The following is a 25,998-nucleotide window of genomic DNA, read 5'->3' as shown; positions in this document are numbered from 1 at the left end:
TGTATATATATATATATATATATATATATATATATATATATATATATATATATATATATATATATATATATATGTGTGTGTGTTAAATATACTTAAATGTTAAATAAAATTATGAACTTACATTCTGTAGATACCTGAAAATAAGGTTCTGAAAGTAAAATTAAGGAAACAAACAAATATAACAATAACATTATACTGTCATCAAAATATGACTCATGATTCATTTTAAATATCATTTTTTCATTCATTTATAAGCAACGTAAACGATTAGCAGCGGGACCAACACAAACCCGATACAAATATTGCTCAAAGATGCTGCTTTATTTTTTAAAGTTTGATATGATCATATTAAAAAAAACGTTCATTTCTAATACAACATGTAATAAAATATAACATTATGAATCTTACGAAATATCAATACAATGGAAGGAACCGGTTTAGTTCTGCGTTCTGAAGGATACGATAGGCTGCACCATGACCTTCTGAACCTTCTGTCCTTGTCCTCTGTACGCCATTCTCCCAAATAATATTCAGATATTTTTAGAAAAAGGTGATCTATGTCAAAGTGAACGCAATAGTTAATGGCGCGGAAACTACACTCTCACGTTGGTTGCTGGTGTTTCAATGGCGGCGCAATTCCGGAAACAGCATGACGCACATAAAAGGACGTGTTGATTATTTGTAGCGCCGCTTGTGGCCGGGAGACACATTACAGACTAAATGTTTTTTATTGCCCAGAACGTTGCCTAAACGACAGTAAAACAAATTATATATATGCAGATGTATAAAACCAATTATATGTGATCGTCCAATAATTATACACGTTTTTTTCACCATTTTTTTTTACCTCAGCGTGTGCTGTCGCTAGTTCATTTTAACTAGTCTCTGCGGTGTTACATTTGAATTTTTAAAAGTACATATATTTCCTGTTAAGTTTTTATTAATATAGCAAGGCTGATATTGCTCGATTTTTAAGTTAACAATTAATTTATAGTATAATTAAATTTGACGCATTTTGTGTCGTTTACAGGACGTAGTACACAGATTGTGTGACGTAACACGCATGTTTCTGCTCGGTCAGCGTGTCAATTGTTGTTGTTTTAAAGGCGCTCAGTGGTGAGTGACTTAGCATCGGGCCAACTGCAAACTACCCGTGATTTTTATTAAATAAGACCATATTACCATTCATCTTTAGAGGATGTTTTTATAGTGAAAGAACTGTAGAATTTTAAGTTGTTTAATATGTATCAGCTGAGTTTTTGTAACGTTATCTTTAGCCTGGCTAACCTAGCCTAGCTTAGATTATTGTCAACATTGTCTTTTATATTGCTTAGGTGAGAAAAAAATAAAATGACAAAGTTTTACATTTGTATTTATATATTGTGTTTATTCTTTTGTTTAGCTGTAGACTTTTGTTTTTGCGCAAGTACTCAGTATAATCCATTACATGTAGTGATATTGGAATATATTTGTAATTACTCGATCATATTATTATTTTCTTTATGTATTTATTACGTATTCATATACTGTATAAATGCATGCATATTTTTCAACTGGCATTCAAAAGAAATTGCCATTGTTTTTTACTTAGTATTTTCACACTACTGGTCATTTTATTGTAGCATATTGCCTTATTTTAAAGCCCGAATGTGACTGCTTCTAACTTAATATAAATTTGGTTTATGCAACTATTCTGTGTTCAGAACTGAACAGGTACAGGATGCTACGTCTGCGTTGTAAAGCCAAGAATGGGACCCATCTGATGCAGGGCCTTACACACCAATCTTGTGTTCAGGAGCTTAAAGATAAGATTGAGGAGCTAACAGGAATACCTTGTGATGTACAGAAGATCATGGTAGGTTATCCACCATCCAGCCTGGATCTACGCAATGGTGAAGCCCACCTAAAAGACTACCCTATAAAATCAGGTTTGATCAGAATCACTACACTTTATTTTAGGATGACCATACGTGCCATTTTCCCAGGACGCGTCCTGGCCAGGATTTCTATATTGCCTAAAATATCTAGGTTTTGGCTTTGTTTGCGTGTGCAGACCGATCGGTGTATGACATCAAAATACCTCGAGAGTATTTTGAAAGCATAAGGAACCGTCTGTATGGTATTTTGATGTCATACACCGATCGGTCTGCACATGCAAACAAAGCCAAAACCTAGATATTTTAGGCAATATAGAAATCCTGGCCAGGACGCGTCCTGGGAAAATGGCACATATGGTCACCCTACTTTATTTGCAATGTGTTACAGGAATAGTTCACCCAAGAATGAAAATGTACTCATTCTTAAGCCATCCAACATGTAGATGAGTATGTTTCCTCATTGGAACAGATTTGGAGAATTTAGCATTCCATCACTTGCTCACCAGTGGATCCTCTGCATTGAATGAGAGTCTTAAATATCTATATAATAATCCAAAGTAATCCACACCACTTAAAGCAATATTATGGATAGAGGACTCGTATTTTAGCCAGAAACGATGGGTTGAAGTTAAAACGTTGAAACGACTTTTCAGCAAATTTCATTTTTGGGTGAACTATTCCTTTAATTCTGTGTTTATAAAGCCATTCGTGCACTTTTGTTGTTGCTGAGTTTCCTGTGTCGGTCATCGATACGTTTACTGTTCCAGGAGACACGCTGATTGTAGAGGAGGAGAAGAACAAACCCAAACCCCGAACACAAACCGCTGTGACCAAAGGGCCCAGTCTTGACCTGTCCCCAGTTCTAGTGCGCCACGTCGTCCCTGCCGACAACTCTTGTCTGTTTACAAGTGTGAACTACGTTATGGAAGGAGGTGTTTACGACCCAGCCTGTGTGCCTGAAATGCGCGGGCTCATTGCACAAATTGTAGCTAGTGACCCCACCGCGTACTCGGAGGCAGTATTGGGCAAGACTAATGAGGACTATTGCACCTGGATCCGTCGCGATGACACGTGGGGAGGCGCCATTGAGGTTTCAATCCTCTCTAAGTTCTACCAGGCTGAGATTTGCGTCGTTGACACTCAGACTGTGCGCGTCGACCGCTTCGGCGAGGATGCGGGTTACACCAAACGAGTGCTGCTTATTTATGATGGTATTCATTATGACCCGATCCAGAAGGTGGTGCCAAATTCAGATGTTCCCGCACAGACTGTTTTCTCCACTACCGATGATGTAATTTTGGCCCAAGCGTTGGAGCTTGCGGATGAGGCCCGGAGGAAACGTCAGTACACGGATGTCAACCGCTTCACTCTGCGCTGCATGGTGTGCCAAACTGGCCTGGTGGGGCAGAAGGAAGCAAGGGAGCATGCCAAGGAGACCGGCCACACCAACTTTGGGGAGGTGTGATGATCTTCGCTCTGTTTTTGAAATCACCCCCATCCCTTCCCTCCCTACCCCCCCACACACACACACACCTTTGCCGCGTCACTGCCACGCCACCTGACATGGTACCCGCTCTTTCACTGCTGCCCGTTCCAGCTTGGTACAGTCCTCTACCTCACATTCTCTAGCGGCTTCAGAAGACTTTCTCTTGTCGAGTTCCCCAATTATTCAGTATTCTTTTAACTTTGCTTTACTCTTGAGGTTGAAGTATTAAATATGCTCGTGTTTTTAGTCTGTTAGCCAGAAACGACAACAAAGCCGTTTCTTCAAACCAAATTTTAAAGGGATTCTCCACTGACTACCTTTTTTTAATAATGGTTACAATACTAGTATTAGGGTGAATTTTGCAAAACACATCCAGGTCACGTTTCACTGCAAAATCAAAGAAGAAAATAAAAATAATTGTGTGTAAAATCACAATTCAAATATAATTAATATTATATTATAGATATTAATTTATAATATATATATAGGGAGAGAGAGAGGATGCCTTTTTTTTTTGCATTGTGATATTTTTCATGACAATTAGGCACATTTTCCCCCCAAATTTTAATGTAATATTAGTAATATATTATGATATTATAAATTATGAAGTATTTATACATTGCCGTATTGATGGTAGGCTGCTCAGGATGTATGCTTATTAATTTTATTATAGTAATTTTAACTGTAAAAGTAGTTACTGTATTACTTTTAATAATTTAGAGTGAAAATGTCATAAAAATCATATACATTTAAAAAATCTTAATGCTCTTAAAATCCTTTTGTTTATGCTAAATATAACGGCATTTTTTCTTTCAGTTTCGCTGTTAAATGTGACCTAGACATGTTTTCGTGAGATTCACCCATAACCTCATGTAAACACTTTTCTGTTGCCTGCAGCTCAAAGATGTGCGACTGTTTGACAGTGCTATAGCTAAACCCTTGGTAGTACCTAACAAATATTGAAAGTTTTAATGAGTGATCGCATAAGGCATACTAATTGTTCATTTTTAAAACAAATATATCATAAATGTTCATCTTTTCACACATAAAGTGCTTCTGTGGATGTGGCAAGAGTAGTATTGAACGGTGGAGCACAGCTAAAAACATGCCTTTCATTAACTCTAATTTAATCATGGCATTACTGTATTTATTATATGATCTGTCTTTTTAAGGTCATACGCACAGTTTCTGATCAATCGATGGCGCTACATGAAGTCTTAAGTTCACTGGCTCCATTGTACCTGTTACTTGAAATAGTCACATAGATCAATTTCGACTCTGAATACTCTACTCAATGCCGTTTTTACACATTTTGAGGAAGCTAGTTAGCAAGAAAGCGTGGATTTTGAGTTGAAGTGGACCACAATGGTGCTGATAGTAGAATCTCACTGAACTATTTTGTGAATCTAGATTTTGTTTTTCTTTGAAGGGCACTTGTGTAATTTCTGCAAATGACCACACAAGATTGTTTTATGCAAAATGTGTTTATTCTCTCTCAAGTGACCATGACATATTGTTAGGAAGAGTGATTGTAGTGACTTTCATTTGACATTTTAAGTGATGAAATGTGTCATACTGAACTCTTTCCTGCGTACAGGGCCGATGTCTGAGGTTTAGTGTAGCAAAGTATCATATTGGTGTGAGTGTGGATGAACTTTAGAGAGAAAACATCTTGTAAGGCCTGATGATGATGTACATTCTCAGTATTTTTCAGTCAGGTAATATCCACACTGTTGTTTACTTGTTTGCAGCCTTTTTATTTTGAAGAAATGGTGCCATTGTAAGTCCAAAGGACTTTTCTTTTTATTTTGCGGTGATTTTTCTAAATGGCCGGGATCAGTGTTTTATCTACACTAAGGTAACTTTGAGTGAGAAACTGCATGTACAGCATTCATTGCTACAAAATCACTGGTTATACTGGGTAATGATAAATAAACTTGAAATGATATACATACATATATATATATATAAATATCTTGTGTGATTTATTTATTATTTATTTTGTCTAACTAATTAGTTTTTAACTAAATGTTATTAGTAGTTAGTTGCTAGTGTTAACTAACTACTGCCAAAATGTTAGTGCCAGTATTAAACTTTCCCAAGCAAATTGTTCCATGATTGCTATTGAAACAGGAAACCCAATGCTGACTTGTTTGCATATGCCTTTCAACATTTATTTAACTAGTATCTATTTTATGCTACCAGTACTTATTTTCAGTGTTGGGGGTAACGCATTACAAGTAACGTGAGTTACGTAATCAGATTACTTTTTTCAAGTAATTAGTAAAGTAATGCATTACTTTTTAATTTACTTTTTTACTTTTACTTTTAGTTTTAGTCATTTAGCAGACGCTTTTATCCAAAGCGACTTACAAATAAGAAAAAGTAATTAAAACTAAAAGCTAAAACTCTATAAATACTATATATATATATATAGTATTTATAGAGTTTTAGCTTTTAGTTTTAATTACTTTTTCTTATTTGTAAGTCGCTTTGGATAAAAGCGTCTGCTAAATGACTAAAACTAAAAGTAAAAGTAAAAAAGTAAATTAAAAAGTAATGCATTACTTTTTAATTTACTTTTTTACTTTTACTTTTAGTTTTAGTCATTTAGCAGACGCTTTTATCCAAAGCGACTTACAAATAAGAAAAAGTAATTAAAACTAAAAGCTAAAACTCTATAAATACTATATATATATATATACACACACACATTTAAGAAAATAAAAATGACAAATGCATACAACAACGTTTCAAAAGTAAAACATTTAAATGAAAACAAAAAAAAAGAATAAAGCTAAAACACAGATTCAGTATTCCTCAAAATGAATAAAAAAATGCAACTCAGAATATGACGCAAACCTGCAATAATTAAATGTTAAACAACACAAATATGCTTTATGTATTTAATCCCATTCTATTAAGCAATGTCTTTGCTTCTGACCTTCGATGATCCGGTTCAAACATACTAATAAGCACAAATTGCTCTAGACAAACATTTGTGTCTTTTTTTATTGCTGAAGTGTGTTGAAATTTCTTCTTCTGCATTCTACTGTACGGATGTAAATGTACTTTCCCTTCAGCCTGAGGCTTATTCATCTCACTTTTGGTGTGAAAAGGCTTTTATATTCGCCAAAAATAGAACTTTTCTATTTTAAAAACGAACAAGCAAGCCCTGTCCAGATTTTAAAAGTAACGCAACGCATTACGTTCCATAAAAAGTAACCAAGTAACGTAATTAGTTACTTTTTTATGGAGTAACGCAACACTGTAATGCATTACTTTTCAAAGTAACTTTCCCCAGCACTGCTTATTTTAGAATTACTCATATATAATCAATAGTTAATCCTTTATCTCATTTACTAGATAGTATTTCTTGGTTTCTAAATGGTGTTGACTAAACAATGGTGAGTAATTTAATATATACTATCAGATCGGAATAAGAACGAATGAATAGTTACTAGTAGTTACAACTGGACTTCTTACTAGTAGCACAGTCAGGTAGCACCATAAAAACTAGTTAAGTTTTGAGAAATAGATGATAAAACTGATCGCCTGTATGTGCTGTGAAAACATAATGAATCTCAGTCAGTTAAACAGATCAAATCAGCTCCAGTTGACGGGGATTACACGAATGTTATTTTAAGAAACCCTTCATAACGCGATTAACCAGGATTTGCCGGTGATCCTCTCTCTCGACACTTTCTGCACAGAAGTACTGTGTGTAGTTAAGTGTGTACTTACGCATCTTTCATAAAGTCTTTTCCAGTCACTAAACGACTAGTTTGATACGAACGTTCGGTTTTGTTCGTGTTTGAGTTTTTGCTCCACACTCACCGGTCTGTTCTCTGATTGGCTGCTGCAGGAAAGAAACGAAAATGATTGGTCGAGGATTTCTTTATGTACAGTACTGACACCTCACTGTACCTCACAGCACTGACAGAAGCACGTGAACTGGGCTGCCATCTCGTTTCTGCACTAAAGGTAAACTTTTATTAAGGCATGCTTCATTCGTTTATTTCTGCATATGAGTATTCTTAAGATTTCAATTAAAAGGTTGGCAAATAATTCTAGAATGTAAAGCAGAGATGAATAGTAAATTAATTATGCAATGTGCTGAAATGTATCAATTGAAATCAGATTTTAATTAACATACACGCTCTCATTTTTTTTTTTTAGATTGTTCAGCAATATTATTTACTATATTAGTCTTACCCAGGTGTTAAACACTGTGAATTAATTTCCAGTGTAGTCTGACACAGATAGTTTCACACACCCTTAGAGTAGATAACATAGATAAGTGTGCTTTCTTGTGTAATACATGTATAATAAAGTCATTTCAGTGTTTTTATGATTATAGATGGGTATGGTTTCTCTAGAACAGCATACAAGACGATATTTCAAAGTGCATATCGGTGTTGCAATTACAAAAAGAATCAAGCATTTTTATTAGTATGTTATTAAGGTTATAGATTATATTTTAACTTTTATTAAGGCATGCTTCATTCGTTTATTTCTGCATATGAGTATTCTTAAGATTTCAATTAAAAGGTTGGCAAATAATTCTAGAATGTAAAGCAGAGATGAATAGTAAATTAATTATGCAATGTGCTGAAATGTATCAATTGAAATCAGATTTTAATTAACATACACGCTCTCATTTTTTTTTTTTAGATTGTTCAGCAATATTATTTACTATATTAGTCTTACCCAGGTGTTAAACACTGTGAATTAATTTCCAGTGTAGTCTGACACAGATAGTTTCACACACCCTTAGAGTAGATAACATAGATAAGTGTGCTTTCTTGTGTAATACATGTATAATAAAGTCATTTCAGTGTTTTTATGATTATAGATGGTATGGTTTCTCTAGAACAGCATACAAGACGATATTTCAAAGTACATATCGGTGTTGCAATTACAAAAAGAATCAAGCATTTTTATTAGTATGTTATTAAGGTTATAGATTATATTTTTAAAAAGGCCAATGGGTTAATTATGGAAATGGACCTTGTTTTTACAGTCATTGTTATGGTTTACTGATTACTGCTCGATATTACAGTTCAACTTTTAAAATATAATGATCATTTGAAAACAAATGTCATACTGTACTGATGATTGTTTTATTTTCTATCCGACTGCAACTGGCCCATTCATCTCTCCACAAAGAAAACCCGTTTGCATTATTACACAATACAATCCATCACTGAAAGAAAAAAAAGGGTTATCATCATTCACGTCATATTCAAATTTACAACTGAGAGCCTTTTATGTGACAACTAATAAAACAAAGTGAATCGGCATTGTTCTTACTGATCTTTGGTGTAAGTGGAAGCTGGAATAAATGAAACCACTTCTGAAGCACAATATATTAAACAATTAAACTCTGAATTGGAGGACAAAGCTTAGTTTATCTTTAAAAAGCTGATTCACTATCTTCCATTCATGCCGGACTTGATCCAACTAGAGAAGCTCAGTGTAACACCTGCTTGTAATCTCATTCACATGATCTGAACATTATAATGTTCACAAAAATGCAAATATAATTGCTGGCTCTTATGTGTTTTTTGGTATACGATTGTATTTAATTGATCTACAATTTCCACTATTATTACTACCAATGCTTGCAAATATCAAGACACTTCATTAGCATTTTTTATTCTACTTTTAGGGGAAAAGCAGTTTCATCAACACTGTTAAAGAACTTTGAATTCAAATCAGGGTGGAGGTTTCCATAATTTGCAAATGCCGATAAGTGACATGTGGCAAGATGGCAATGGCCTCGACACAATGGGCGAGATTGACAGTAATGGCAGCTGTGACAGTGTGGTCAGCTTCAACTCATGCTTTGTAAGATATACTTTTTTATGAAGACATACTGTACATAATGTTATCAAATACATTTAAATCTACATCTTCAGTTGTTTTGATGTATTGTGTGTGTCTAGGAAATGTTGATAAAATATATTAAAGAGTTAGTTCACCCACAAATTTTAATTCTGTCATCATTTACTTCATGTCGTTCCAAACCTGTATGACTTTTCTTTCTTCTTTGGAACACAAAAGAAGATATTTTGAGAAATGAAGGGCTGTTTTGGACCCCGTTGACTTCATGTGGACAGAAACATTCTTCAAAATATCTTCTTTTGTGTTCTGAAGAAGGCAGAAAAAAAGTTACAGTACAAAATCTGTCACTTGGGCGGTACATTTTCAAAAGGTACACCTTTGTACCTTATTTACCCCTAAAGTGTGCATATTCGTACTTTAGAGGTACATATTAGTACCTAAAGTGTACATATATTGGTACATATTTGTACCTTTTGAAAGGTACCGCCCCAGTGACAACTTTTGTACCTTTTTTTTTCCTGAGTGTAAGTCATTCTGGTTTTGAACAAAATAAGGGTGAGAAGATGCTGACAGAATTTTCATTTTTGAGCGAACTATCCCTGTAATGAGCACACAATAAAGCTGGTCCACAAATGCGAACAATTTATGTTTCAGAGTGATGAAAGTATGGAGTATCTCTCTGCTGAGGAGAGGGCTTGTCTCATGTACCTAGAGGAGACCATTCAGTCACTGGATACAGAGGATGATAGTGGCCTATCCAATGACGAGTCTGATCAACTGCCAGCTCGGGGAAATGTAGCTAACAAAGCAGCCCACCTTTCCTCGTCGACAGAATTCAACAAGCTCCCCCAAGGTGTGTTGATGCTCCTTTAGTATTTATAACTCCTAACTATTGCTGATAATGAAATAAAATATTATTTTATTGTTTGTAGATGTGCCCAAAAGCCCATTTGAAGGTCCATTGTCATATAGCAGCTTGGTGCAAAATGAAATTTTGAATTATATGGTTCCTACTCCATTTGTCCTTGCAAACCATAACTCACGTATCCAAACCAAACCTGAATTAGCTGCATTCCAGAAAAAGACTGCACCCAAAGTGGCTTGTGAAAGTAACCAGCTCCATGAAGAAGCTCTACGAGTTCCCTCAGAGGCCAGTGTGGTAGTGATACCACCTCCATATAAAATCAGAGGCAGTAAAGATACAGCGGAAGAACAACAAAATAATCATCAGCCAGAGAATGTGGCACGTAGAGGACCACTCTCGTATGAAGCACTGGTCCATCTGCGCAAGAGTGCTTCAATGCGGAGAACCAATGCAACTGAAGCCAAAACCGAAGAACAGCAGGTTTCTACAAATAAAGATCATGAGGGAAGCATCCCTACATCCCAAACGCATACCCAGAACTCACAGGCTATGACAAGTAGGAACTCCAAGCCCACTCCTCCACCTGTGGCCCCTAAACCTAAAATGAAAACCCCACACAAAGTCCCAATGAACCAGGAAGGAGACTCCAACTCCAAGATCAACTCAACCATGCCTTACCCAGGGGTATTGTCTGTAGATAAATTAATGAACCCAGAGAAAGTAAGAGTAGAGGCTCTTTGCAAGCTGGGTCTCCTTAAGGATGCAAAGAACCCAATCTGTCAACAACTAAAGCATTCACAGTCCCCAGCAAACAAAGAGCAAAACCAGACCACAAGTGAACGTCTTGCTCCAAGTGTTCCTTCAAGACCTGGAGAACAAATAAACCAGCCAGTACAAAGTTGCAGCACTCTCCACCAAACGTGCGACCTTTCCACAGCTTCATCTCATCCGCAAAATGCCGATATGACTTCAACCGGGACATCTGCCACATTGGAACACACTGGGATTGTACTGTCAGGTTCTAACATCCCAGTCTTGAATGCAATTTCTCAGAACCACCAATCAGGTTCTTCTACAGTAGGAACCAAAAACCACTTTGCAGACACTCAAATGGATTCTAATGAATCGGTATCCACAAAAACGGAATTGCATGCATCATCTCGTTCCAAAGGTGTCAACGTGCCGGTTCCCAGCATCGGAAGAGATCGGAGAGAGGCATTACGAAAACTAGGATTGCTGAAAAACTGAAATTTGCTGACTGTATGCTCTCTGCAAGTCATGATGTGTCAAATACTGTTTCCGGGTCCAAACCTCCTCTCCATTTAAGTAAGAATACGATTTCCTGTGTAACGGAGGCCAGCGGTAGGTGCTGTGCAAGTGACTAGGTCTTTAACCTTCTTGTTAGTGCGTCTGCCTCCCATGCCGGAGACCCGGGTTCGAGACCCACTCGGAACGAGAACGAGGTGTGGCGGTGAGGACCCGGGGGAGAGGGGTTATACCTGCAATATGAACACTATTTTTTAACAGGTTTCTCATAGTGTATGCTACAACCTCTTGCCTCATGGTATCCCGGACACCAGTATTTGAACAATTTTTAAAACATGAATCACTCTCTAGCCTGCTAAGATTCTGGTATGGAGATTTTGTTGTTTGCTTTTAGCATCTGAAGGAGCGTTTGGACCCAGAAACAGTGACACATGACGTCAGACTTAACAACCGAATAATAAAAGTATGCAATTTTATAATGTTGAAAGCCACTGGTAGGCTGATTCTTCTGAAAACTGTAAAAACATCCTGACCGACATTAGCTCAACCAATGACATGGGTTTCGGGCATTTGATGGATCAATGCTCATTATTTTTCAGTTCTGTTTAGTAGCACTAGTTGCAAAGAAATTGCAGTTCACTTCAGTTGCACAGTGTTGCAATTTACTTTTAGTTGATTAATTACTGAATCTAAATAATTGACTATAACACCTGGATGCCTTTGCCTAATTTAGCACTGAAGATTAAGATGATACTGTATGTTTACTTTTCCAGGTGAACCTAAGTATCTTTCGATACTTTTCGATTTCGAACTACATCTAAGTAGATTAGCAATTAACCTTAAATTACTCTTTGATCTTGCCATTGGAAGCCTGCTCCTAATCTGTCTTTATGAATCATGCCTGTTTTGCTAATCAGTTGCTTCAGAAAATCACTTCCTGTTTTTTTTTTCTTTTTTTTAATACATTGGAGTATGTCTGCTCCACCAGAGACTGTTGGGCCTGAGGAACCCAGGCTCCCAAAGATCAGCTATCAGTCAAACTCCTCATTTTACACGCCGGTCAGTGAGATCTGACACAGCACTTCAGTGGATTAGCACATTATCTTGGGTTGCAACCAACAGACTGGTGTTCATGTTACCTGGCCTCTCAGATTCATCTGTCATTAAAGTTCTTTATCTCAGAATTTGACCTAGTCCATGACTTACACTGAGAATGGTTCCTTCTGTTTGTGTGGACTTCACATGGAAAGCAGCCATAAATTACGATAATTTTTAACCACAGAACACACACAAATAAAGCAATAATTTCAGCATGATGATATATCTTACTTGGTTTCAGGTTTGACTGGTTGCTGAGCTGTATAATCAGATAGCAGGATATTATGCTTAAACTGTATCCAAGTCCAAACACTGTGCTTTGATTAACCAACTATTTAACTATATGTTTGAAAGCAAAACCATTGTGAAAAATATAACTGGTTCAATCCCAATGTGATTAGATTAATAAAACACATGTGAAATATATATCAGGTAATGCGCTGCTGTTAAATGCATTTTTTTATATATATTGAGAACTTTGAAACTATGTTTCAAATGATACTCAGCTTGGCTTCAGCGTGATAGTGTTTTTTTACAGAGTGGTTTTGCTTACAGTGATTACTGTCTGCTGACCAAAGGTCACTATAACTATTGGGTTTTTAATCAAGGTTACATCTATTTAAACAAATGTATTCCGGGATAAGGGCGGATTGCTTTACGGCAGTAATTACAACACATATATTTACTACAGTGAATTCCTCTCGCTTAACTCTCTGGGGCTTCAGTCGCAGAAATACACAAAACATTCAGTTGCTTAATGTTGGAGTGAATGGGTATTTTACATATATTTTTTACATATCATATGCATTCCAATGAAGCTAGGACTTAAATTTATCACACCTTATTGTTTTGAGTCTGGCTGCAAGAGGTGAAATCATCAAAATGTGCACTAAAAGGACACATTTGATTTTGCAAATCAAAGACAGAATTTAAACACCGAACAACATTTGCAACCTATTTTATATTGCTAATGTGATATATGTTAATACTGGCTCATAGGAACAAATGCACACTCACATGAAAGTGTACTTTGTTTAACATGGTCCCTATGTTGAATTTGATCAGCCACATCCCCAATTATTAGACAATGAAATTAGACCAGCTTTTCAGGACAAAAATATTTAATGACACAGACATTAAAAGACCACAGAAAGTATGTTTTCTGTGCTGAAATCTCTCAGTGCAAAATGAAAACAGTGCAGCACATTAGGTAGCATTATTTCGGTTACTTCAGGTAGTATTAGTAAAAATTAAAAAATTGTACACAGCGCTTACATGCCACGTTATGTGACATTCAGAATTGAAAGTGGTTAGGTCACAAAATCACCCTGTTTGTCATTAATCACTAATACAACAAAAATATGGCTTTATATACCAACAAATGAATTAAAAACAGATAAAAGCAGCTTAAAAAGTTATAAGTTCTAGGCTTTCATACAAGGGATTTGTAAAGCCGTGTCCTGTCAGTTGTCCTCAGTTGGGATGAGCGTCTTGCTCTTCTTGCGTTTTACTTTGCAGGGTGCAGGTGGGACTCCAAGGGACTCCAAACGGAAGGGGCGTGGGAGGAGAGATTCCACATTTAGAGGAGACCAACTGGACGCACCGGAAGTCTGGTGGATTGGACCATTTCCGATTGAACCAGAATAATTCACTGTGAGAAAAATGATTAGAATTAGCATAATTTATAAACATACAGCAGCTGCATGAGAGAAACAAGTGAATATGAATATGTAATGGTTTTTATTAAATCAGTCTCTCACTTGTATTTTTAATAGATTCGCCAGCCAACAGCTGACTGGTCCATTTTGGCTTGAAGTAGTTAGTGGCGATATGTTCGCTATCACTGCGGTTCAGCATTTCCTTGTAGCGGTCCTCCTCCTCTTCCTGCTAAAAAGAGATTTGTAGTCATTCAGACATTAGTCTCTATGTTTTGTTAAACTAATGCAGTTACACATTCATTTTTAAGCTGTAATTCTTGAGGTTTCGCTTCTCTAAAACATGCTTCTGGTCCAGTTGACCGGGTGTGGCAATCACAACCACATCTAAAACCGAACTTTCTTCACTGTGAGCTCCTTTGACACAAGACGTATTCTCCTAAACAAAAAAAGGTTCATTTAGATTTGTGAGATCCATTAAAAACTCTCCTATTTAAACCCAGTTTTAGGTGAAATCAAAGCACCTCGGGTACAGTGTAGTCAACATTCGCCTGCTCCTGTGAAGCCACATGTGCAGTGATGGGGTCTACTTTATGTTGGTCCACATGAGGGTCACCTGATTAAGGAGAGATAGCAAGAAGATTCAACCAGATTAAAAAGATATACAGTTAGATGTAAAGGAAACTGTAGTTTCAACATTACCAGTGGCATGTGTTCCGACTAGCTCTGGACCTCTCCAGAGAAGAGAGTCTGGTCACGTATGATGTTCTCAAGGATGCAATGTCTTCCTGGAGTTTGACTTTGGACTCTTGTCCAGCATTGTGATGACATTGCGTGATGACGTCATTACGTGATCACGATGCAAACTTATGTCAAATCTCAGCAAAAACATATATATTTTATATATGTTAATTTAGATTTGTTCGTAACAATATAAATGCATAATATAATAGTAAAATATAAATAACTATTTTTAAATCCATTGAATTATTGAAAGCAATGTAAGTTTTATACTTTAAAGCAGTTTATTAGTAGTTAGTTAGTATGCTGCACTCTAAATAAAGTAAAAAATAATGCACAATCTACTGTGTTAATATGAAGGGATTTTCTGGATTGATTTTTCCATAAGTTTTTGTACCTGCATTTTTAATTACGCATTGTATTTTGTGTTTTCGGGTTACAACGGATAACGGATAATGTCCTGGAAAATTACTAGCACCTTTTCCATTTTTCTGCATATTTTTCTTACAGTGTACTAACTCATCAACAATCGCAGGTACAAGCTACTAAAAAAGTGTCTCATAAATGAAAAATAACAGTATTCAATTATTATTATTATTACTATTAAATTAAACAATTGCAAATAGCAGCTAACTTAATTCCTGTGACGTGTGTACTGCTAGGCATCCTGGAAAATTACTTTTTGTATAATTTAAATGGTAAATTGTGCCTTTTTATCGTTTGAGTCACTTATCAAAATTTGCTAAAAGCTGCCAAATAAATAAAAAAAAAATAGCTAAATTTGTTGCTAGGTGCTTTTGGAAGAAAACGTTGCTAGAGTAGTCTGAAAAGTTGCTAAATTTAGCAACAAAATTGCTAAGTTGGCAACACTGGGCAGAAGGTCTGGGAACCTTAGTCACTTTGAATGGCCAAGGACCGCCCAAGAGGTCATATGACTGACAGGTAAAACAACCAATCATGTTTCGCTTTGTGCCGCGTCATGTTCAGGGGTGTGGAAATGTCGCCACAATAACAGATTGGTGTGTTAATTTCTTGGACGTATTTTAAAGAGTCTATGCCACGAACTTTAAATATTTCACATACTTTTAAAAATCCAGCATTTAGTTGATTCTGATAAGCGCTCATTGTCACAGTTGTAAACACGACAGCTTTCTTCTTCCATGAAGGGGTTTGGCGTCACGGCATCTTTGTTTCCAGGCGGAACATTAAAGAACGTGACACACACATCTCTCAGAAATCCTATATAATTCAACCAATCCTATGACGACTTCAAAACTCCTGAAGCCTTTCCAATTTTGTGTGCCATATGAATCAGACATTCAGCCAACGTTTGGGCTGATTTTTTGCAATAATTGAAAAGCCAATGTATTGGCCTACTGTACTATGAGATCTGGTTTCACAAGATTAAAACCAATTAACACATTCAAACAGAAAGTTTCCTGAAAAATACTTCATCTTTTGATGTGAAGATCTCATCCATATGTGGACACAACACATTTAATACTCTTCCACTGACTTTAAATCTGTACACACCTCTTTTATCCCGTGTTTCTCTGCCTCACTCTCTGATGTGTTGCTCTGGGGTCGCGACAGAACAGCGGGAGAATCTCCTGACTTCTGACCAGCCAAAAGTGCTGAAAACAGACAAAAAAATACATTGCACTGTTCAAACACATTCAAATTTACACAATTTTTGTGTTTCTTACAGCTGAGGTTGGCAGATCTCAGCTGCCCGGAGATTAACGCTCACAACTTCTTGATTTCTTCCTGATACTCACGCAGGAGGGCATCTTTCGGGTCCTCATTGATGCGTGGACGGTTTTGGATGCTCTTGGCGCGGTTGGCGTAGCTTAGAGTACTGATGCTCTCTTTATAATTGTTTTAATTGTCATAATTTTCCACCCAGTGAGTCCTGAAGCAAACGAGTAAGCTTGGAATCACGGTATGGGATGTGCTTGGAACGACCGTCCACCAATGCAGACATAACCTTGCCAAGGACTGAAAGGGACAAGTTGATCTTGGTGGCTTCTTGAAGCGATCTCCAGTAGTACCAGTTTTTGACTGACGTTCACTACCTGCAAGGTCCACGAGGTTGAGCTTCCCAGCACGCAAATGTTCTTCACCAGCAGCATCTAAGCTCATATATAGATAACAGAGATGATTTATATACATTCATGTATGTAGGACTTAGTTAATATGTGTGATTCAGACACCAACCTGTGTTGCAGATCTCCAGGTGAATGGTGAATATAGAGTGTGAGCGAGATGAATCTTTTTTCATGAGTGTGTATCCCACAGAGCGATTCCTCCAGCCCTGATCCATGTTCCGCTCACATTTCCCAACGCTGTGCACCGTATGCATGGACAGATCCCATACATACACACCACACTCGGGATGCTCCTTCAGCTTAAACACACACACACAGCATTGAGACATTCAGTACATGTACTCAAATGTACAAAGAGCTGTGTGATTAGTGAGTACGCACTTTCATTTTCTGTTTGGTCTCTTTTCCCAAAAGATCTCCACTTCCTGTTTGTCCATAAGTGAAAATTGTCCCATTGTAGCCCTCAGTTACACCCTGTTTACAAAATATTTGTATATTTGATTATTGCATAATGCAAAAAATAAAGAAAGACAGCCAAACAGAGATATAGACAGCTAGATAGACACAGATAGATAGATAGACAGATAGATAGATAGATAGATAGATTGATTGATTGATTGATTGATTGATTGATTGATTGATTGATTGATTGATAGATAGATAGATAGATAGATAGATAGATAGATAGATAGATAGATAGATAGATAGATAGACTATCAGGCACTCAATGCTTAATATTTAGAGTCTAAAGGGCCCAACTTATCTAGTAAATAATCAATAAAAAGAAGGGCTGTAGGTTACTTCTGTGACTGATTTAAACTCTATGGTGTTCTGTTTCAGATAAGAGACAACAGGGATCAGATAACCATATCTATGGGCATGCACACTGGAAAGTTAGTGGCCCCTTATAGAGGCTCTAGCTGCCACGCCAATCACCCACACACATAAATCAATATTACCTCCACCAGAGGATATGCGATCTCGTTGTAGATCTGCTAAGTGGAATGGTTCATTCAAGTCCCATCAAATGTGAATTGTTCCGTGCCTCCAGGTTTCTCAATAAAACACTGACAATGACTGCTGTCAATCGAAATCACCATCTTACAGTTCATCGCATTCTCTCTGTCGTTCAGGGGTCGACATCTGACGACCACCTTCACGGATTCTAATGCCATCTGGACGGATGGTGTGGTCACTGCTTATCGACTGAACAGAAATGGAAATAACACTCCAAAGATCAGACAGCGGTGTGGCATGGTCATCTCAGTAAGACAAGCACCTCTTCTGTTATTAGAAACGACGCTTACGAACACTGTCATCCAATATATATATATATATATATTTATCTTATTTTATATTATATAGGCCTATTGAAAAAAAAATCGAATTCCTTTATATTCTTTTACATGTGTACATTTCAATACAAAATTTAAACAAAATATTTTATTAAGTTCATAAAAAATAAATAATTTAAAATTTAAATCAACCTCGGATAAACCGCTCTTCTTGTTTCCCTGCCTGACTGTTATGGGATTACATCTCTGCCACAATTCTGCAAAAGTGCATTTTGCAGGCACGCGATCTGAGTTTTGTGGAGAAAATGTTTGTCTCACAAAGAAGAAAGTATTTCGAGCGCACGAAAATCAATTTTGCATTTAAAATACGTTTTTGGATTTGTGCAGACCTTCTCTTTTGCGCGTGCAACATTTCACTAGCTTTCTCACCTGATGCCCGCCCTCGGAGCTCTTTAAATGCTAATGGCTTCATTGGCTTGCTTGCTCAACAACACAACCCAGCCGTTACAATATGCCATAATTCCAGCCAATCAGAGACGAGGCTGCTAAATTCTGATTGACTGCCTTAACAACCAATCACAACATTCCTTGCATTACATCGACAGCAGAAGAGGAAAAATACAGTGCATGCATAGTTATTATGCAAGTTGATATTCTGATCATATTTTTTCCAAACACATTTGACCAATTCCAAACGACATCAATGTTAATAACTACTATTAATCTTGTATTTAATCATTTATAATTGATATATAATTAAGGTATGCATGCTTAAATGTATACATTAGCTTCTCTTGATTTAAAGGCCCAATTAATGACATGAATGTTAGGACTACAAGGGTAAAGGAGTTCGAGAGAAACTCTGAAGACAGTTCAGCATTCTTCGCAAAAGTCTATTCCTAATATGTCCATGTTTTTCTGTACATGTGGCTATTTTATATAAACACATGTTCTTGGCCAAAGATCCTACGTGTATGTTATTCATATCCTCATTGGTTAAGAGGATGAAACTCCCCTCGACATATGCCTATATAATATCTGTATTTCTATGAATAAATTGAAGTATTGAGGATACATTTGACTGTGTGTTTTCTTACTTCCCGGCCGTCTACACTTTAAAGTAACTGAGAATTCTTCAAGGTGGCAAAGAGAATTTACAAAGGGACCAAATTGTTATTCTTTATTAACACTCAATAAAACACTGACAATGACTGCTGTCAATCGAAATCACCATCTTACAGTTCATCGCATTCTCTCTGTCGTTCAGGGGTCGACATCTGACGACCACCTTCACGGATTCTAATGCCATCTGGACGGATGGTGTGGTCACTGCTTATCGACTGAACAGAAATGGAAATAACACTCCAAAGATCAGACAGCGGTGTGGCATGGTCATCTCAGTAAGACAAGCACCTCTTCTGTTATTAGAAACGACGCTTACGAACACTGTCATCCAATATATATATATTTACCTTATTTTATATTATATAGGCCTATTGAAAAAAAAAATCGAATTCCTTTATATTCTTTTACATGTGTACATTTCAATACACAATGACTGCTGTCAATCGAAATCACCATCTTACAGTTCATCGCATTCTCTCTGTCGTTCAGGGGTCGACATCTGACGACCACCTTCACGGATTCTAATGCCATCTGGACGGATGGTGTGGTCACTGCTTATCGACTGAACAGAAATGGAAATAACACTCCAAAGATCAGACAGCGGTGTGGCATGGTCATCTCAGTAAGACAAGCACCTCTTCTGTTATTAGAAACGACGCTTACGAACACTGTCATCCAATATATATATATATATATATTTATCTTATTTTATATTATATAGGCCTATTGAAAAAAAAATCGAATTCCTTTATATTCTTTTACATGTGTACATTTCAATACAAAATTTAAACAAAATATTTTATTAAGTTCATAAAAAATAAATAATTTAAAATTTAAATCAACCTCGGATAAACCGCTCTTCTTGTTTCCCTGCCTGACTGTTATGGGATTACATCTCTGCCACAATTCTGCAAAAGTGCATTTTGCAGGCACGCGATCTGAGTTTTGTGGAGAAAATGTTTGTCTCACAAAGAAGAAAGTATTTCGAGCGCACGAAAATCAATTTTGCATTTAAAATACGTTTTTGGATTTGTGCAGACCTTCTCTTTTGCGCGTGCAACATTTCACTAGCTTTCTCACCTGATGCCCGCCCTCGGAGCTCTTTAAATGCTAATGGCTTCATTGGCTTGCTTGCTCAACAACACAACCCAGCCGTTACAATATGCCATAATTCCAGCCAATCAGAGACGAGGCTGCTAAATTCTGATTGACTGCCTTAACAACCAATCACAACATTCCTTGCATTACATCGACAGCAGAAGAGGAAAAATACAGTGCATGCATAGTTATTATGCAAGTTGATATTCTGATCATATTTTTTCCAAACACATTTGACCAATTCCAAACGACATCAATGTTAATAACTACTATTAATCTTGTATTTAATCATTTATAATTGATATATAATTATTCATGATGGATGGAAGTGAAACATTTCTTATATTCAGGTGTGCATAATTAAGCAGATTTTCTTTTACAGTTAAAATGAGCCAAAAAAGAGATAACTCAGACTGAAAGTCAAAAATTATGAAATGCCCATGAGAAATCTTAAAAACGAATACAATACTAGAAATTGCAAAGTTAATGCATAACCATTGGACAGCAAAATGCTCAATGTGTCAGCAGGGTCAGTCATAAACATGTGGAGAAGAAAAGATGCATGTTAACTGCAAAAGAATTATGAATTAAGGTGAAGAATTAGGTGTGAAATCACCAGGAAGCATTTAGTCTCCAGCGCCACCATTTTCCAGAACTGCAACCTACCTGGAGTCTCCAGAAGTACAAGGTGTCAGGTTCTTTTTTTCAAGAAATTTGTTTTTTTGTGAAAAGTTCATTTTTTGGCCAATGAAGCTTTTAGCAATTATTTAAAATGCATCTGATCACTCTACACAATAACCTAGAAACAATGTTAATGAACACCACAACAGCTTAAGCAGCAAACTTTGCAAAACACAAAATTTATGTCACTGCCAAAACTTTTGGCCATGACTGTTACTAGTTTTTTGGTTTACATTGGTGCAAAGATAATAACAGAAAATGTGTGCATTTATGAGGTGCAGTGTGCAAGAGTTACAAAACATTAAAACAAAGTCAGCCAAAGAGAGAAAGAGAAAAAAAAAAAAATCATTCACTGGATGCGTTTAGGTTATCACTTAAAAAAAACCTGGTGGTAATATACAACAGAGAGAGAGAAAGAGGGAAAAAAAAAAAAAAAAGATCTAAAGCAATATAAACATACAACACAGGATTTAAAGGCATGGTACATGAAACACACAGTCTGCACCTTCGAAAAAGTTGTCAAGTTTACATTTAAATCTGACATTTACAGGAAAAACGGAAGTGCTTGTTTCCCTAGAAAACTAATTTAAACAAAAAAAAACACACAATGTGAGTGCTTTAGGTGGGTTAAGGTTATTCCCAACAGGAGTGTCCATTCAAAATATCAAAAAAGTGTGTCAGTGATTTAAGATCCTTGTTAGGAAGGTTTACTAATGTCAGCAGCTCTGTAAAGTTTAAAACAAAAGTAAAATATAAAGTATAAAATGTTTTTTTTTTTTTTAACGATTATATACAAAAAAAAAAGTCCATACAAGACAGGACTCAATCCCAACTTTGGTTTTGGAATGTGCCTTTCTTGTTGTCCTGCAGTGAACGTGAACTCTTATTCACAATCTCTTCCCAATCGTAGCAGTGGTTGACGCGGGCGCAGCTCAGAGAACATTCCAGCTCCTCACTGAACTCTGCGTAGTACTCGATCAAAGCAGCAAGGTTTTCAAAGTCAATGTGGCATTTCTGTAAAGGAAAATTAAACATTTACTACAATTTACTTCTGACACATGGTTTAAGAGTGGAGCAAGGAAAACAAAATACTAATGAAAAAGTTTCCATCTTTTCTCACCTCAAGCCGGAACTTCCCCTTCGAATTCTTAATATCATGAGTTACCAGTCCTGAGGGAGAACGGACTATAAGAGACCCACGGCTGGGCTTTTTGGGATGAGGACATAGCAGGAAGGCACCCAAGACATCATCTGCCAGAAGTGAGGAACTACAGTCGCTGTAAAGGAAATCAGAGACTCAGCTGACTACAATGAACAATACACATACTAGATTAAAAGCAATGAGAATTAATTCCTTTGATGTACTACCTAGTTTATTTAGAGAGAGATTAATTGTAGATCTTTATATGCTGTAAAGGTATATCACCCAAAAATCAACTAAATTCAAGAGATTACATTTGAGCCTAAAAATGACAAATGACAGAATAAAATCTTGAAAAATGTGTTCAGAATAGAATTATGCAATGGAGAACCATGCGACAGTTACTATTAAGAGACACTGCTTTAAACTAAAGAATAAAGCATTGAAATTACTTGTTGAAACTATAAAAGGAATAGTTCACCCAAAAATGAAAATTTGCAGAAAATGTACCCACCCTCAGGCCATCCAAGATTTTTTTCTTAATCGATCAGATTTGGAGAAATTTTGCATTACATCACCTGCTCACCAATGGATCCGCTGCTATATATAAAAAAAAAATATATATATATATATATATATATATATATATATTTTTTTTTTAATTGAATAATAATAATAATATTTCTATATTAAAATATCCAGTTAATATTCCTTTAATTAGTATCAAACTAGTGCTTGTATCAACTGCTTTTTATGCCATTTGCATCAATTTCCTTTGAAAGCTTTTCAAGGTTATGATAATCTTCATAAAGCAAAATATGCTAGATACGGTGAGAACAAACCTTTGCCCCCGGCAGTAGGCCTTGAGTTGGGGCCCTGCGGAAGGACACCAAGGCACTAACACTGAGAGGGAATCCTTGATTAAGCAACGATGGCGTTCGAGTTGGTTTCTTCCCTGAACACTCGTCCTGTGCTTCCTCTGGGTGCTTCTCCAGAAAATACAGCTGAAAACAGCGGCAAAGCAGCAGGTTCAGGAACTGGGCCTTTATTTGAGGAAAAAACAAGAAATTAAATTCTTACAGTGGTTGAGGAGTTATTCTTATTTTTAAATGGGTCAATATGATGTTGCTAAAAAGAACATTATTTTGTGTATTTGGTGTAATGAAATGTGTTTATGTGGTTTAAGGTTAAAAAAAACATTATTTTCCACATACTGTACATTATTGTTTCTCCTCTATGCCCCGCCTTTCTGAAACGCGTCGATTTTTACAAAGCTCATCGTTCTGAAAAGCCAGGTGTGCTCTTATTGGCCAGCTATCCAGTGCGTTGTGATTGGCCGAATACCTCAAGCGTGTGACGGAAATATGTTACGCCCCTCACCATACAGTGATGCCATGTCCCAGAGCGACAAGACAAAAACATGAAAACCCATTATAAACGAGGCATTTGTTGCATCCAGTGGGGACATAATTACTGATTATAATGACTTATACTGTCTTTTTACGCGTTGCATCGCGCCGCGCCGTGTAAACATAAAACCATGTCTGCATTTGTGATCGGAGAAATGACAAACAACAAACGCTACTCTACACTGCTCAAAACTCGCGTTTGAATCATCAGTGGCAAATCCTTTAAATATGAAAACGTACTTACAGTCTGTGAGTCAGAACAGCCGGCATTGTAGTCTACTCTCCCAGGTTCAGGAGACAGTCCTCCATAAAATGCACTGCACACATCTGAATATTTGGGTTGAACTGTTCTGGAACAGTGTTGTAAATACAACTTAACCACTGATTTCTAGTCGTGTCCTCTTTTGGAAGGCCAAACTAAGTATTTTCGCTTTCACAACGAAACACACAGCATCTTCACGACATGGCGGCGGCAGCAACAATGAAGTTACGCCTTCTTTTTTTGCGTTAACATTTGGGCGGCTTTGTGCAAATCTTCCTATATCGTGACGTAGACATGTGGGGGCATGTTTGAACAAGGCATTTTAGGAGGGCGTGCCGTGGACCAGTCTTAACTTTTATAAAGAATATCTCTTTGGGTTTGAGACTTTAGTCTTTGCAACTTTAGGGATCGTATCTATTTCCAAAACAGCTTGTAACACTCCAAAGAGAAAGGAAAACTTGAAATCACATCATATGACCCCTTTAATTGAATCCTATCTTGTTGAGGGTATATAGCAAAGCAAGCAGATAATAAGTCTTGGCACTACTAAAGATCACTACTGTGACTTGATTCTAGAGCCGACATGTGCAATATTACAAACACAATATGACGCTTTATAACGGAAGTGATTAACACATCAACCACAAAACCTTTGCTGGGTTTCGTCATGTTAATGCTTACAGCTCGGGCATGTCTGGCTCTGAAGAGGTGGCAATAGAGCTGGGCATCAGAATTTCCAGGATTATGGGAGACAAAGGCAAACTGTGCATCAGATGGACGGGAGGTGGACAGCGAGACTCGACACATGGCGTGAGCCATGAGGAGCGTCTGAAGAGATGCATAACAGAGTTTTAACCATATGACATACACAGAGGAATGTCACAAATCCTAAAACGATCTTACCGTTTCATCTTCATCATAAACTTTGACTCCCTTGACAGAGAATCTCAATGAGACCATTCGCTTGCTCTTGCAGTACTGCAGACACAGATGTTTATAAATCATATATATATTATGATTATTCTCCACATTTTATTTTTCATTTAATTAAGCTGAATAAACACTGAGCTAGATCGAGCTGAACATTGACACAACTGTGTTTTCAGAGCAGTTTAACAGTTGAAATTCTATTTTATAATTGAAGACCTTTGCAACATTAAAGGATTAGTTCACTTCCAGAATAAAAAATTCCTGATAATTTAACTCACCCCCGTGCCATCCAAGATGTTCATGTCTTTGTCTTCAGTCTCAATTTGCGACTGGCAAAGAAATTGAGGTTTCTGAGGAAAACATTCCAAGATTTTTCTCCATGTAATGGACTTTAATGGTGGCCAATGGGCTGAAGGTCCAAACTGCAGTTTCAGTGAAGCTTCAAAGAGCTCTACACTATCCCAGCCGAGGAATAAGGGTCTTATCTAGCCAAACGATCGGTCATTTTCTAAAAAAAATTATTTATATACTTTAACCACAAATGCTCATCTTGCACTAGCTCGACTTCACACATGACGTAATCAAGTTTGAAAGGTCAAACGCGGTTAGCTCGTCGTCTGTGTACTCCGGTTCAAAAAGGTTGGGTAGGGCGAAAAACTACATCTCATTTTCTCCTCCAACTTCAAAATCGTCCGACATCATTGTTTTACCTTTTTTTTGTAAAAGGCATTTGACTTTCTTTGCACGTTCACTTTGTAAACACTGGGTTGGTACTTCCACCAACGTCATGCTTGACCTTTCCAACGTGACTATGTAATGTGTGAAGTCCAGCTAGTGCAGGATGACCATTTGTGGTTAAAAAGTAGATGCATTCATCCCAATGTGTGGGATGAAACAATACATTAAAACCACTGATTAAATTTCAAAATCAACTCAAAATCACACGGACAGCATTAAAACATTTTCACCTCAGCAGATCTTGTAACAATTCCAAGCTCCTTGCCAGCCGTCTCACCCATGTCTCAATCCGAGCCTGTTGTGCTTTGCCTTATCTAATGTAAAAAAAAAAAAAAGAGAAATAGAGAGAAAAAAAAGGTACGCGGGTTTGGAAAAA

General features: G+C 36.8%; 3 protein-coding genes and 2 pseudogenes across 5 annotated transcripts in view; 2 read left to right on the top strand and 3 right to left on the bottom strand.

The window, feature by feature from the left end:
* Positions 1 to 668, bottom strand: part of LOC107582462 (small nuclear ribonucleoprotein E) — a 2,621-nt gene extending 1,953 nt beyond the window's left edge. The window contains exons 1-2 of the mRNA XM_016268305.1: positions 462 to 668; positions 122 to 148 (exon numbers count right to left, since the gene is read on the bottom strand). Coding sequence (XP_016123791.1) covers positions 122 to 148; positions 462 to 515 — 81 coding nt within the window. The 5' untranslated portion in view covers positions 516 to 668. The remainder of the gene's footprint in view (positions 1 to 121; positions 149 to 461) is intronic.
* A 373-nt stretch (positions 669 to 1,041) lies between these two features.
* Positions 1,042 to 3,786, top strand: LOC107582461 (ubiquitin thioesterase OTU1-like). 2 transcript variants are annotated; one of them, XM_016268304.1, is made up of 3 exons: positions 1,042 to 1,116; positions 1,704 to 1,928; positions 2,645 to 3,786. In XM_016268304.1, the coding sequence occupies exons 2-3, from the start codon at positions 1,721 to 1,723 to the stop codon at positions 3,340 to 3,342; spliced, it is 906 nt and encodes a 301-aa protein (XP_016123790.1). In that variant the 5' UTR covers positions 1,042 to 1,116; positions 1,704 to 1,720; the 3' UTR covers positions 3,343 to 3,786. The 2 variants fall into 2 exon arrangements, with proteins under 2 accessions (XP_016123790.1, XP_016123789.1); XM_016268303.1 differs by lacking the exon at positions 1,042 to 1,116 and adding an exon at positions 1,142 to 1,334.
* Positions 3,787 to 7,088: 3,302 nt separating this feature from the next.
* LOC107582390 (specifically androgen-regulated gene protein-like) lies at positions 7,089 to 11,344 on the top strand. Of its 2 annotated transcripts, XM_016268212.1 has the most exons (4): positions 7,288 to 7,347; positions 9,035 to 9,213; positions 9,865 to 10,063; positions 10,143 to 11,344. In XM_016268212.1, exons 2-4 carry the CDS (start codon positions 9,109 to 9,111, stop codon positions 11,321 to 11,323), a joined length of 1,485 nt encoding a protein of 494 aa, XP_016123698.1. In that variant the 5' UTR covers positions 7,288 to 7,347; positions 9,035 to 9,108; the 3' UTR covers positions 11,324 to 11,344. The 2 variants fall into 2 exon arrangements, with proteins under 2 accessions (XP_016123699.1, XP_016123698.1); XM_016268213.1 differs by lacking the exon at positions 9,035 to 9,213 and having other exon boundaries at positions 7,089 to 7,347.
* A 2,558-nt stretch (positions 11,345 to 13,902) lies between these two features.
* LOC107582434 (kinesin-like protein KIF17) lies at positions 13,903 to 18,118 on the bottom strand (annotated as a pseudogene).
* A 3,805-nt stretch (positions 18,119 to 21,923) lies between these two features.
* On the bottom strand, positions 21,924 to 25,935 carry LOC107582433 (SH2 domain-containing protein 5-like; annotated as a pseudogene).
* Between the last annotated feature and the right edge of the window lie 63 nt (positions 25,936 to 25,998).

The sequence above is a fragment of the Sinocyclocheilus grahami genome, unplaced genomic scaffold, assembly GCF_001515645.1.
Source record: "Sinocyclocheilus grahami isolate Dianchi unplaced genomic scaffold, SAMN03320097.WGS_v1.1 scaffold44.1, whole genome shotgun sequence".
Taxonomy (NCBI): Eukaryota; Metazoa; Chordata; class Actinopteri; order Cypriniformes; family Cyprinidae; genus Sinocyclocheilus; species Sinocyclocheilus grahami.
The sequence above is the reverse complement of the archived record's forward strand: the minus strand, read 5'-3'. Positions and strand labels throughout refer to the sequence as shown.

Excerpts from the sequence above, each read along its gene's own strand:
- LOC107582461 (XM_016268304.1), top strand. The coding sequence starts at position 1,721 with ATGCTACGTCTGCGTTGTAAAGCCAAGAATGGGACCCATCTGATGCAG. Across the intron at positions 1,929-2,644 it reads AGACTACCCTATAAAATCAG|GAGACACGCTGATTGTAGAG; the intron begins GTTTGATCAGAA and ends TTACTGTTCCAG.
- LOC107582390 (XM_016268212.1), top strand. The coding sequence starts at position 9,109 with ATGCCGATAAGTGACATGTGGCAAGATGGCAATGGCCTCGACACAATG. Across the intron at positions 9,214-9,864 it reads TCAGCTTCAACTCATGCTTT|AGTGATGAAAGTATGGAGTA; the intron begins GTAAGATATACT and ends TTTATGTTTCAG. Across the intron at positions 10,064-10,142 it reads ATTCAACAAGCTCCCCCAAG|ATGTGCCCAAAAGCCCATTT; the intron begins GTGTGTTGATGC and ends TATTGTTTGTAG.